Source organism: Hemicordylus capensis, chromosome 14 (assembly GCF_027244095.1).
Source record: "Hemicordylus capensis ecotype Gifberg chromosome 14, rHemCap1.1.pri, whole genome shotgun sequence".
In the NCBI taxonomy this organism is placed as follows: Eukaryota; Metazoa; Chordata; class Lepidosauria; order Squamata; family Cordylidae; genus Hemicordylus; species Hemicordylus capensis.
Genome location: NC_069670.1, coordinates 19,252,548 through 19,266,561, shown reverse-complemented (window position 1 = coordinate 19,266,561; position 14,014 = coordinate 19,252,548). Strand labels below are relative to the sequence as shown.

At 48.5% G+C, this 14,014-nt stretch overlaps 1 protein-coding gene across 2 annotated transcripts in view; it reads left to right on the top strand.

Moving 5' to 3' along the window:
• MTMR11 (myotubularin related protein 11) overlaps positions 1-14,014 on the top strand; it is a 36,693-nt gene that overhangs the window by 15,679 nt on the left and 7,000 nt on the right. The window contains exons 6-14 of one of the 2 annotated variants that reach the window (XM_053278284.1): positions 669-747; positions 845-1,001; positions 3,670-3,757; positions 5,040-5,128; positions 5,952-6,082; positions 9,393-9,465; positions 9,967-10,037; positions 11,616-11,788; positions 12,899-13,069. In XM_053278284.1, coding sequence (XP_053134259.1) covers positions 669-747; positions 845-1,001; positions 3,670-3,757; positions 5,040-5,128; positions 5,952-6,082; positions 9,393-9,465; positions 9,967-10,037; positions 11,616-11,788; positions 12,899-13,069 — 1,032 coding nt within the window. The remainder of the gene's footprint in view (positions 1-668; positions 748-844; positions 1,002-3,669; positions 3,758-5,039; positions 5,129-5,951; positions 6,083-9,392; positions 9,466-9,966; positions 10,038-11,615; positions 11,789-12,898; positions 13,070-14,014) is intronic. The other variant, XM_053278285.1, reaches the window with a different exon arrangement.

Sequence of the window (14,014 nt, the reverse complement as noted above, 5' to 3'; positions counted from 1 at the left end):
TTGACCATGTAGTGGCTTATTTTTCCTTTTTTCTGCTCGGTTCTTGACTTGTTCTTTCTTGTAGGCCTGCTTTCTTTCATTGGTGTTGAATAGATTCACATTATTGACCATTTGAAGTGCATCTTCTTCACTGTCCTTGATATATTCTTCAAGGCCTCTTTTCTCCTCCTCAACTGTTTGATGGACTTGCAGCATTCCTCTTCCACCTGAGCTGCGAGGGAGGTAGAGCCCATCGACATCACTGTGGGGGTGCAGAGCATGACTGATGGTCATGATTTTCCTGATCTTACGATCTAGCGTCTCTAGCTCTGCCTGGGTCCAGTCTATTAGTCCTGCAGTGTATCTGATAACAGGTATAGCCCAGGTGTTTATGGCTTGTATGGTGTTCCCGCCATTGAGTTTGGACTTGAGGATTTTTCTAATCCTCCTGATGTATTCACTTCCAATTTTTCTTTTAACTTCAGTGTGTGCAATGTTATCAGCCTGGAGAATGCCCAAGTATTTGTAATGTTCTTTCTCTTCCAGGTTCTTGATCTTGCTTCCATTGGGCAGTTCTATTCCTTCTATTTTTGTTATTTTTCCCTGTTAATGTTATTGTTTTATAATCATTATAATCTATTATTATTATTAATAATAAATCTGTCCCTCCCACCGACCTTGGTTTCCAGGTGACGATGGCGATCGCACAGGCCCAGGAGAGCAGCAGTAAGGACGACTGCTATGAAAACGCGGCTGTGAGGGCCTCGGGTGAGCGCACGCGTGGGCCAGGCTGAGGGGAATCGAGGCAGCTGTTCTCTCGGGTCCGCGGCCGGCCTAATCGATTCGATGTCTGTACCGGTTTCAGAGAACGGCCGATGGAATGAGGAGGAGGACGAGTCGGAGGAAGAACCCCCCACGCTGCTGTTCGAGACGCTCTCTGACTGGGAGAAGGAGCTGCAGCGCCTCGGGACGGCCAACTGGCGGGTCAGCCCAGTCAACGAGCGCTTTGATATGTCCACCAGGTAGGGAATGGCCCATTGGCTGACTTCCCAGAAGGCAGAAGGGTTTAGGGGACAGGAGACGGAGGGAGCTCTGCCCTTGCTCACTGAGAGGAGAGCTGGTCTAAATAAATGGCCCCCTGTCCCCAAAGGGCTCACCATCTTAAAAAAAAGAAACATAAGATAGCTGCCAGCAACAGCCACTGGAGGGATGTTTTGCTGGGGATGGATAGGGTGAGTTGCTCTCCCCCTGCTATATATAAGAGAATTGCCACTTGTTAAAAGGTGTCTCTTTGCTCTGTTAGCAGGGGACAAGTAGCAGATTATGCTAAGGTGTCTGTTTTACACATTTATAGTTTTCAAAACAGACACCAGCATATTCTTGCCTACTCTGAGCCTTTGGAACTGAGTGGGATGAAGTGGAAGTAGATAAATGAATTGTGGAGAAGAGCCGATTTTTTTCCGTCTGTGACTCACTACGCTTCTGTCAAAATAAACAGATGAAAACCACCTGCATTTTAATCTCATAAAGCTTTCCCTGTGTTATTCCCTACACAGGGATAATTTCAGTCGCACGCTTGTGGAGGAAAATGCAACCTTGGGTTTTTGATGATTATGATGATTAGAGTGCCTACACTAACTAGGCTCTGTTCATAAATCAAAATAAAGGCCCAGGCTTACAGTCTGAAAGACTAGATGTACAAGGAAGGGGAGATCAGCTCTGGTGGCGTGAGCGGGTTTTGAATAGGGATGATGTTGAGTGGAGGAGGTGCTTTTCATGCAGGAGAACGCTCTTTTCCAAATTATTCCAGAATGAAACCCTGCTGTGTGAATGAGCCAAAGGGAGAAAAGGCATAATAAAAGGCAGTTGGTGTGTATAGCCCGTACTGAGTCTGATTTGTGCTTGTCATCACCGTACAGAGTTCTGATTTATGTAGGGAAAGATCCCCTCGCGCAAGACTCTTGTATCACGAGGAGCGAAAGGCGAGTGTCTGTTTGATGTGTGACCCGGCTTGCACTGAGTCAGGCTCGCCATCGAGTCGGTCCGGTTCGGGTGGTCCCGATTCGAGCCGAACCTGGCTAACGTCCAGCTCGGACATCCCTAATACATGCGCCGGCCCGTGTAGAAGGCACGGGAACAGCCACCTTGCTTGAGAGTGAGTGGCTTATATAAAGTGCCCTCTTATCTCTGCTGAGCTGCTTGTTTTAGTTAGTCATATAAATAGCTGCATCACCTTATCAGCGTTCTGTGTGGGAAGCCGGCTCATGATTCTGTCTCTCTGTGCACCTGTGTTAGCCTTGTTTTGCTCAGGCAGCACATTCACCAGCAAGCAAAGCTGATCTGTAACCCACCATAAAAGGCAGCCCCTTTGCAATGACTGCAACTACAAATATTTATATACTGCTTTTCAACCCAAGCAGTTTACGTAGAGATCCATAAATGGCCCCCTCTTCCCAAAGGGCTCACAATCTTGAAAAAGAAACATAAGACAGATGCCAGCAACCACCACTGGAGGGATGCTGTGCTGGGGACGGAGAGGACCAGTTGCTCTCCCCCTGCTATATAGAAGAGCATCGCCACTTAAAAAGGTGTCTCTTTGCTCAGTTAGCAGGGAACTTTAGGTTGTTAGTTGGATCTTGCTAATGGACTAGTGCAGGGTTTCTTCACCTTGGGCCAACAGATGTTGTTGGACTACAACTCCCATCATCCCCAGACATGGCCTTTGTAGCTGAGGATGATGGGAGTTGTAGTCCAACAACATCTGGGGGCCCAAGGTTAAGGAACCCTGGACTAGTGCGTAAGTGCCTCAGACCACCGCCATGAGCTATCCCCTAATGCAATGGGATCTGAGTGTGTTTTTCGAGGGATGTCAGCCTTTCACCCCTTTATTGTTCTCGGATTAAAATGGCGTCTGTTCACCTTCCACCTGTATGAGTGTCTCTCTGCCTCGGACCCAAGCAAAAAGCTGTGCCTCTCGCACAGCATATGTAGTTAGTACGCCACTGGATATAACTTGGGACACTTTCTCCCGAAGTAAAACCCATCCTTATGAGGAAAGGCTACAGCATCTGGGGCTCTTTGCTTTGGAAAAGAGGTGACTACGGGGAGACGTGATCAAGGTGTATAAAATTATACGTGGAGTAGCGAGAGTGGACAGAGGGGAATTTGCCTCCCTCTCTCGTAACGCTGGAACCAGGCGTCACCCCATGAAACTGAAGGTCGGGGAATACAGGACCGACAAGAGAGGAAGGACTTTTTCACACCGCGCATAAGCAGTCTGTGGAATTCTCTGCCATGGGATGTGGTGGTGGCCACCAGCTTGGATGGCTTGAAAAGGGGCTTAGACACGTTCATGGAGGGGGCAGGTCTATCAGTGGCTACTAGTCTGGTGGCTACAGGCCACCTCCCAGGCTCAGAAGCAAGATGCCTCTGAATCCCAGTTGTAAGGGAGCCACAGCAGGAGAGAGGGCATGCCCTCCACTCTGACCTGTGGGCTTCTCAGAGACATCTGGTGGGCTACTGTGGGAAACAGGATGCTGGACTAGATAGGCCTTGGGCCTGATCCAGCAAGGTTGCTCTTAGGCTCTCCGATTTAGAAAACCCCACTCTCTCTCTTTCTTTATAGATCTGTGTTGTGTTGTGTTGTGTTGTGTGTGCGGTTCTTACCGATCACTTGCTTCCTTTCCACAGCCTCCCCAAATACCTCTGGGTCCCTAGTCAATTCCTGGACAACGAACTGAAGAGAGCTTTTGTACACTTCAATGAAAGACGCATCCCGGTAAGGACAGGACTGTGAGCGGAATGTCCTAGGGGTGTGGGAGGGCGAATCGGGAAACACACAGCCTTTCCCCGGCTGGAGACGAGTGATCTGCTTCCCTGATAGTTGAAGGTTAAGAGCATAAAAAGAGCCCCGCTAGATCTTGCTGCTTCCCGCAGGAGCCAAGCGAAATGCCTCCAGGAAGCCCAGGGTATGGAGACAATACTCCTCCCCTGCTTTTGCGTCCGTCCAGCCACCAGCAACTGGTGCTCAGAGGTAGACTGTCTCTTTACAAGGAGGTTCCATTCCTAATCATCATGGTTGATCCAGAGAGCCCTGCTGGGTCAGACTCCACCTTGTCCGATAATACTTAATATTTGTATATCACTTTTGTAAATGTATAGAGCGCTTTGCACACCTTATCTCTTGTAATCCTTGCAGCAAAGCGGTATAGAAATATAGAGCGGACTATTTTTATACGAATCACTCCTCTCTAAAGTTAGTTGAGTATTTCTGTCGCCACATTATAACCGGGGAGCTGAGGCTGAGGTGGGTAGATGGCTTGCTGAAGGCAAGCCATGAATCTGTGGCAGAGACCTGGGAAGGCCTGGTTTGCAGCTCCGTCTCTGCCACTAAGTTGTAACCGCTCCCCAGCTTCCAGCAATGGCCAGCTAGACGCCGACAATGTTATGGCCTCTGGGTGGCCCAGGGTTTGAAGCCAACAACCCTCCTCTGCTGGCATTCAGGGGTATACTGCGCCTGAGGATGGAGGTTCCATATAGCACTGTGATGAATAGGTTGTATGAGCAAACCTTTGTTGACGTTTGTGTGCACACTCGTCTCTTGTGAGTCAAAATAAATTTGGAAGTTTGTGTAGCGGTTAAAAAATCTGAAGGTCCTGCTTCATCCAGAGACAGCAGTGGGACAAGAAAAGTGTCTGCACACCCTGGGGAAAATGTGCTTATTACAGCACCTTAAACTCTCTGTCTCCAGAGTAGACGCTCCTATATTAAGCAGAGGTTAGAACTGGTCCTTCCCACGCCTTCAAGTAAAATCCTCCCCGCTCCCCACCAGGATCAGGTTTATTTTTTTGTGCTGAGTGGGAGGATGTTCTGGCAATCCGAAAGTGGAAACTTAAAAATGTCATGAGCAGGAAGGTGGGGAAAGTGGATTTTCAGGGGCTGTGAGGGCAGGAGCAAAAAACGCAAAGGGCGTTATGGTTGGAGGGTTGGAGGGGGTGAGGCCCACAGAATCTGTGCCATGAAAATCAGGTGCCTTTTCTCCGCTCCCTTGTTATGCCCAGAGGCTGTGCTGGCACCACCCAAGAGGTAGCGATCTTCTCCGAGCGGCCAGTTTCCATCCCGAATCAGACCCGGAGAAGGAAGACATGAGGTATTTGAATCACTGTTTCTCCTGCATCCCTATAAAATGTCCACACCAGCTTGCCAAACAAACAGACCCCTGCTTATCTGCTTGAAAACAGAAGGCTGGATTTTCAATCATCTCGAGGCTTGAACGAGGAGGGCAAAATTTGAGAAGTCTGGAGGGGTTTGTACCGACCAAAGTCACAAGGGAAGTTTGCTTTTCAAAACTTCTGACTTCTTAAATTCTCATTTTGGTTGTGCGGCCTTCCCCCTTCTTTCCGGTTGATCGTGTGTGGTTATTGCTACAGATAGCCAGAACAGATCTTAGTATGTTACTAATAAGGAAAGATCTTGGTGTAAAATAAAGCGAAATGGCCCTGTGGTTGGGTTACTGGTTGGTTTTGCCCCGATTGAGGGAGTGTGCTTCAGCAAGAGAGCACGGCTGGCAATGCAATTTGAGGGCACCCATCCTAGGGCGTGATGGTAGCCATGATTCCACCTTAGGGAGTTAGGAACAGAGGAAGCTGCCATCTACGGAGTCAGACCCTCACTCCATCTAGCTCAGCATTGTCAACACATGCTTGCAGCAGCTTCTCCAAGGTTGCAGGCAGGAGTCTCTCTCTCTGCCAGGGAGGGGACTTGGAACCTTCTGCCTGCCAGCAGGCAGGAGCTCTTCCCAGAGCGGCCCCATCCCCTGAGGGGGATACCTTACGGTGCTCACGCATGTGGTCTCCCATCCAAATGCAAACCAGGGTGGAGCCTGCTTAGCAAAGGCGACAATTCATGCTTGCTACCACCAGACCAGCTCTCCTCCCACTCTCATCTTTGCTTCCCTCCCTCCCTCTCCATAGGTCAGTGGAAACTCTGATGCTCGCGGGACATTCTCAGTGTGTGATTGTGGAAACAGCCGCTGACCTGCCAAACCCAGCCGAGATCCAGCAGTCCTGCTTCCGGCTGTGGAGCCTGAGCCTCTGCCTTGCTGGTGAGGAGCCGGTCTAGCAGGGGGACTCGCCTCCCAGAAGCACATTGCTCAAACGGGGGGGGGGGTTAGAATCGAGGCCTTGGGGGCGTCTTCTTGGTAGGACCATTCAGCTAGGAGGGAGCAGAGAGTCACCACAGTCAGACCCATGTCCCCTGCTGACTGAGCAAAGGGGTGCCTTTTTTAAAGTGGTGATTCTCTTGTATTTAGCAGGGGGAGAGCACCTGGCCCTCTCTGTCCCCAGCACAGCATCCCTGCAGTGGTGGTTGCTGGTGTCTATCTTGTTTTCTTTCTTTTTTAGATTGTAAGCCTTTTGGGGACAGGGAGTCATCTTATTTCTTCTTTCTCCATGTAAACTGCTTTGGAAACGTTGTTGAAAAGTGGTCTAGGTAGTATCATGCGCTGTCACAGTTTAAACATCAAAGAGGATTCCTATAGCATGGCCTCTAATGTAAGTGCTTTTCTGTAGCATCAGATCACACATTTCAGCTGCCAGTTACTGCCCTGACCCATTTTTTGAAGGGCGGTATAGAAATTGAATAAATAAATAAATAATAATAATAATAATAAAAGCCCCATTCAGACATCTTGTACACATGTTTTAGAACTAAAGTAAAGGCAAAGTTGTGCCGTCGAGTCGGTGTCGACTCCTTGCGCCCACAGAGCCCTGTGTTTTTCTTTGGTAGGATACAGGAAGGGTTTACTATTGCCTCCTCCCACTCAGTATGAGATGATACCTTTCAGCATCTTCCTGTATCGCTGCTGCCCAATATAGGTATTTCCCATATTTTGGGAAACATACCAGTGGGGATTTGAACCAGCAACCTCTGGCTCGCTAGGCAAGTTACTTCCTCACTGCACCATTCATAGGAAAACATAGGACATAGGAAACTGCCATATATTGAGTCAGACCATTGGTCTATCTAGCTCAGTATGGTCTTCACAGACTGGCAGCGGCTTCTCCAAGGTTGCAGGCAGGACTCTCTCTCAGCCCTATCTTGGAGATGCTGCCAGGGAGGGAGCTTGGAACCTTCTGCTCTTCCCAGAGCGGCTTCATCCCCTGAGGGGAATATCTTGCAGTGGTCACACATCGTCTCCCATTCATAGCCACCCATTCGGTGGCTATGTTTTAGTGCTACCTAGACGAAAAGAAAAAAATTTGCCATTTTACTGAACCTCTGAACCTGATTCAGACGACATGTTGTATGAGTGTACAGATGTCTGTACACTCGTACATGCGTTTGTGTGAATGACCGTACTTGTGCTCATTTTAGAAGTGACCCTGGATGCAGGCCCTCCAAATGCATGGGACAGATCGGAAGAGTACTTCTGAAGCGGCCTTCAACATAGCATGCGAATGACTGTACCTGTGTGCAGATCTCTGCCTGTGTACACTACACACTCATCGTACGAGTGCTGAATGTAATGTGTGAAAGGGCCTGCAGTGTAAAGAAATCAAGTGATGTATGTATGTCTGAGAACGGGTGTAGGGCAATGGCTTGAAGACCGAGTTGCGATTTTGGAAGAGGGTGGTGTCCCCAGTTTGAATCTTGTCTCTGCCGTCATGCCATGATCTCTCTTAAGCAGCCCTGCTTTGGCCTCAGTCTTCCCATCTGCAATATAGGGGTAATGATACTGACCTACTTTGCAGTGGCAGTTTAAGGAATGCAACCAGATAATAGAGATGAAAGGGATTATTATAATGCACATGCAAGTAGGAAGGAACCGGTCCCGATTCTCCCGGAAGATAACTTTTACCAGCATACAGGTCGATTCGCCCCAGTGTGTGAAAAATGTTAAATTTTGTTAATGTTAATTTAACGTTAACATTTGTGACATCTGCTCCCTCACATAACTACCTGAGACTGCTTAGGAAGTCTGCGTGGGTGCAAGAGAATCTTCCTCCCTCCATGAGGCCACAAGTGAATTAAAACAAACAAATTAAAAACCACCAAACACACCCTTTTACAACAACAAATATTTATATCCTGCTTTTCAACAAAAGTTTCCAAAGCGGTTTACACAGAGAAATAAAGTAAATAAATAAGATGGTTCCCTGTCCCCAAAGGGCTCACAATCTAAAAAGAAATGTAAGATAGACACCGCCAACAGCCACTGGAGGGATGCTGTGCTGGGGGTGGAGAGGGCCAGTTGCTCTCCCCCTGCTAAATACAAGAGAATCACCACGTTTAAAAGGTGCCTCTTTGCCCAGTTATCCGGGGTTAAAGACCTCCTCTCCTCTTGTCCTCTTGTTACTTAGCTGCTTTAAAACCAGGGGCCGCTCCAGAAGTTCTGCTCGGCTTCGTAACGCCTTCCCTGAAGAGCTTCTCCATGCTCCCTCCCTCAGTGTTTTCAGAAAACATCTTAAAACGCACCTTTTAAGGAGGCCTTTTAATGCTCCATTATTATTTTGTTATATCTGGTAGGTTCTTTAGCTGCTTTAGCTTTTTCTAATTTTCAGTTTTAATTTGAACCTAATAATTGTGGGTTTTAATCTGATTTTTTTTTTAAAGTTAATGTTATTACTTTTATTGTATCTGTGTCTATCTTATTGTTTTGAGCCGCCCTGAGCAGCAGTGCACTGGAGGGGCGGGGTATAAATGTTTTTAAATAAATACATAATAAATAAGTCTTATGGGATCCTGTTTCTGGAGTAACTGTGCAGTTGGTGCCTAGAGATTTTGGAGTGTTGTGCTGTGGTGTTTTTTCATGCAGTGGCTTACGAAACGCCTGGATGTTTCCCACACCCGGCTTTTAGTTCGCATCTCCTCCGGAATGGAGGCCGTGCGTCCACATACCGGCCAAATTTACCCTGAAATCCCTGCGAGTTATTTGGGAGCACGTCACACACAATTCGGGTTTTTCATTGCGCGCTAGAGCAGCGTGGTGTAGTAGTTAGAGTGCTGGACTAGGACTGGGGAGACCCGAGTTCAGATCCCCATTCAGCCATGATACTAGCTGGGTGACTCTGGGCCAGTCACTTCTCTCTCAGCCTAACCTACTTCACAGGGTTGTTGTGAGGAGAAACTTAAGTAGGTAGTCCACTGCTCTGGGCTCCTTGGAGGAAGAGCAGGATATAAAATAATAAAATAAAATAAATATCTGGGATTAAAAAATCCACATTTTTTTGCGGGCAGGACACCCGTATACTCGTGAGTCAAATGGGCCATAACCCAAAGTTTGGCTTAAAATAAGCCAAATCTGGCAACCCACCAGTAAAGCCTCTCAGTAAACCCTGCTGTCTTGGAAAAGCTCCCGGATACGAGTTTTGAATGGAGATAACCTCGTTGTGTTTCCTGGGCTCTCCCTTTAGATTCGTTTGTGGCTCCATCGGACCAGAAGTGGCTCCTGGGCCTGGAAGGCACACGGTGGCTGGACCACGTGAGGTGAGATCACGCATCTCCGGTCTTGGTTTCTGGCAGCCCGGCTGCCGTTAAGACACCCCCCTGTTATTGGTTCCATCTCCACTCTGAGCTAGGACTTCTGCGCACAAACATGTCCCACGTAAAATGCATCTTTCTGAAACGTGATCTAGAGCAGGGATTCTCAACGTTGGCTGCCCAGATGTGGTTGGACTTCAGCTCCCATAATCCTCAGCTCCAGTAGCCTTTGGTTGGGGATTATGGGAGCTGAAGTCCAACAACATCCCAGCATTGAGAATCCCTGATCTTAGAGGGAAATGTGGAGTGTGTGGCTTGGATTTCCCCCACTCACCCTTAGGACGGTGGTTTCCTCCAGATGTTGCTGAACTACAACTCCCAGCATCCCCATAAATTGTAGCTGGGAATGCTGGGAGTAGTAGTTCAGCAACATCTGGGGGAGCCTTGGTTGGAAACCACTGGCTTTGGAGAAAAGGGGGTTGTAATGACCGCTCTCTTCCCTGACAGGCTGTGCTTGAAGAAGGCCAACGAGGTGGCCGTCCTGCTTGCTGAGAGGAGCCGCTCGGTCGTGCTGCAAGGTAGGAAGAGTCCCTTTGCTCTCTAGTTCTGCTTCAGGATGACTGAGGACCATGGGATTGTCTGCTCTTAGTGGCTCCAGTCTGACGCTGGTGGGGTTTTTCTCCTCCCCATGAATGCTGATCTCTACAGCTGTGGGGGGGGGAGGGATCTCCATGGGTCGAGGCCAGGGATGCTCAGCTTGGGGGCCCCAGATGTTATCGGACTTGAACTCCCCAGCCCCAGTAGATTCTCAGCGTTGGGTCCCCAGATGTTATCAGACTTGAACTCCTCAGCCCCAGTAGATTATCAGTGTTGGGTCCCCAGATGTTATCGGACTTGAACTCCTCAGCCCCAGTAGATTCTCAGCGTTGGGTCCCTAGATGTTGTTGGACTTCAACTCCCATAATTCTCAGCCCCAGTAGATTCTCAACATTGGGTCCCCAGATGTTGTTGGACTTCGACTCCCATAATGCCCAGTCCCAGTAGATTCTCAACGTTGGGTCCCCAGATGTTACTGGACTTCAACTCCCATAATCCCCAGCCCCAGTGGACTTTGGCTGGGGATTATGGGAGTTGAAGTCCAATAATAAATGGGGACCCAACGTTGAGAATCCCAGGCTGTCTCAAGACGTCTCCGTTCAGTAGTCTCCGTGGCTGCCTTATTTGGATGGCCGACACATGTCTAAGCTCTTGAAGAAGTCAGGGCTTGGCAAAGAGTTTGGAAGGTCTTTAGCCAGCAGATCTAGCCGTGTTTGATGCCCAACGAAGGTTTTGCTGCAGAGCTTTGCACGCAGAAGGTCCCAGGTTCACTCCCTGGCAGCATCTCCAGGTAGGGCTGGGAAAGACTAGGAAAGGCCTGAGGCCTTGGCGGGCTGCTGCCAGTCAGAGTAGACAGTACTGAGCTAGATGGATCAATGGTCTGGCTCAGTATAAGGCAGCTTCCTCTGGGGATAGGGCCCTAGCTTAGTGGCAGAGCATCTGCTTGGCATGCAGAAGGTCCCAGGTTCAATCCCAGGCTGGCAGCATCTCCAGGTAGAGCTGGGAGAGACTCCTGCCTGGAACCTTGGAGAGCCGTTGCCAGTCAAGAGTAGGCAGTACTGAGCTAGATGCACCAGTGGTCTGACTCGGTATGGCTATCCACCCGCAGCACAGCATTTCTCCAGTGGCTGTTGCTGGGATCTATCTTATGTTTCTTTTTTAGATTGTGAGCCCTTTGGGGACAGGGAGCCCTTTTATTTATTTATTAATATTTCTGTAAACTGCTTTGGGAACTCTGATTGAAAAGCGGTATATGAATTTTTGCCGTATTCGTATAAGGCAGCTGTGTGTGTGTGTGTGTGTGTGTGTGTGTGTGTGTGTGTGTGTGTGTGTGTTTGAGAGAAAGTTAAAGAGCCAGTTTTTCCAGTTCATCCTTAGAATGACCGTGAGAACACCTTTCCTTCATGAACTGCAGGACAGCAACATACATAATAAGCAAGACTCTCAAAGTCTGGTGGGCCACTGTGCGAAACAGGATGCTGGACTAGATGGGCCTCCTTGGGCCTGATCCAGCAGGGCTGCTCTTCTGTTCTCAAAGTCCTCATTTCTTCCTTTCCCAGAATCGGATGACAGGGATCTGAACTGTCTGCTGGCCTCCTTGGTGCAAGTGATGTCGGATCCACAGGCGAGAAGCGTCTCAGGCTTCCAGAGCCTCGTACAGAGAGAGTGGGTAGCGGCCGGACACCCCTTCCTCCAGCGTCTCAACCTGCTCCAGAAAAATGACCGGGATGAGGTAAGCCAGCTGATGTGTGAGCCTGGAGGGGATGACCTTTCAAGCCATTTCCACCAACGTGAAATGCTTTGAGAAAGAATGTGAGGAATGAAGGAACCCAGAGGCTAAGAATGGGAGAGCTTTTAGTGCTCGTCTATTTAGGGGGAGGAGCCCAGATGGCAGCAGAACAGCAGCCTGTCTTAGAGCCTCGTTCGAAAATAACTCATTTTTTCCGGAGTCTTTAAAAATACTTTTTATATACTTAGAAGCCCTGCAGTCTAGATAGCCTCTCTGTTAGGAACGCACTCGAGATATCTACTATGGAGCCAGCATGGTGTAGTGGGTAGAGTGCTGGACTAGGACCGGGGAGACCCGAGTTCAAATCTCCATTCAGCCATGAGACTTGCTGGGTGACTCTGGGCCAGACACTTCTCTCTCAGCCTAGCCTACTTCACAGGGTTGTTGTGAGGAGAAACTTTTAAGTATGTAGTCCACTGCTCTGGGCTCCTTGGTGAAAGAGCGGGATATAAATGCAAAATAATAATAATAATAATAATTAATAATAATGATGATGATGATGATAGCAGAATAGAAGAAAATTAGAAAAAATCACCAAATACAAAGATCTACAAATTGAAATTGAAAGGCTGTGGCAGAAAAAGACCCAAATAATCCCAGTGGTAATTGGCGCCCTGGGTGCAGTTCCAAAAGACCTTGAAGAGCACCTCAACGCCATCGGGGCCACAGAAATCACCATCAGCCAATTACAAAAAGCAGCTTTACTGGGAACAGCCTATATTCTGCGACGATATCTATAACCATTGACAATAAAATTCTGGCATCCCAGGTCCTTGGGAAGGACCCGATGTCTGGATAAAACAAACCAGTCAATAACACCTGTCTGACTGTGTAAACAAGAAATAATAATAATAAATACTATGAAGCACTCGTTTGTTTGATCACGCTTCCTATTGTGGTCAAATTTAATCTCCCCCACCAAGTAGATAAGGACTGCAGGAGGGAGAAACATTTTTTTCTGATGTATTAATTTTGGCAAAAATGGAGGTCATTTTGGTCGCCGCCTTCTGCTGCTTCCTGGCTTCCTCTTCTCTTTTTGCCCTCTTCCCACAGTCTCCAGTCTTCCTCCTGTTCTTGGACTGTGTCTGGCAACTCCTGCAGCAGTTCCCAGGATCCTTTGAGTTCACCGAGGCCTACCTGCTAGCTCTGCACGACAGCTGCTACATCCCATTTTTCAGCACCTTCCTGTTCAACTGCCAGTGGGAAAGAGGTCGGAAGAACCAGGTGGGCCGTGTTTGTGGCTGGGGAAACCATCTTGCGTTCATCATTTCAGTTCAGTACATTTATTGTGGTCCAGGAATGCAAAACGAACCCACAAATAATCATGGCTACGGGGCCAGATATGGCCGTAAAATACCAGCAGGTACAATTCATTTATACAAAACATCAAATGACCCAAAGTAAACCCCCCTCCCAAGTAACCACCACCAAAGATAGCAAAGCAGTCCTTCCAACACCATCCGTTCACCAGGAAGCTTTTCAGACAGCAGACTTTGCCGTGGGTTTACCGCGAGGCTTTACTGCGAGTTCGGGGCATAACGGATACTCCGATACGAAAAGAGGATTATTTTTACTCCTGAGATAAATCGGGCTAGGTTCCGATACGGAGGGAGAAACCCGAATCGTGTGTGAAGTGCTCGCTGAAATTCCGCACGGACCTTGGGGGTAAATCTGGCCGATATATGAACTCACACCCACCCTCCCAAAGTAAAGTCGCAGTAAAGTCGCCGTCTGAAACAGCTCAAGGTGCTTCCTCGTTCGAACAGCAACCGACCGGAATTTAGCCACGGTTACAGCCAACCCTGGAATTTTATCTGTCAGTAGATATTTGACATAGAATTGATTAGATTTGCCTGGCAGTGTGGTCAATACAGGAGTCATCCGTATTGGACCTTAAAACATGCTGCCCAGATTCCATTTCCTGACCATTACATGGACAGACCCCCGAAGACGGGGGAATCCCAGCAGCTCTTTCCCTGCAGGGGATCTTGCATAAATCAGATGCTGTTTCCTCCGAGCTCCAGGTGCCTTCCTGCTCAGGCTGTGGGCTTCCCAGAAGCAACTGGCCAGCCGTGGTGGCTACCAGGATTGCTCAGCTAGGTGAACATTTTGACTGGATCCAGCAGGACTCTTCTGGTGACCTATATCTCCAGGGCAGAGCATCCTCCA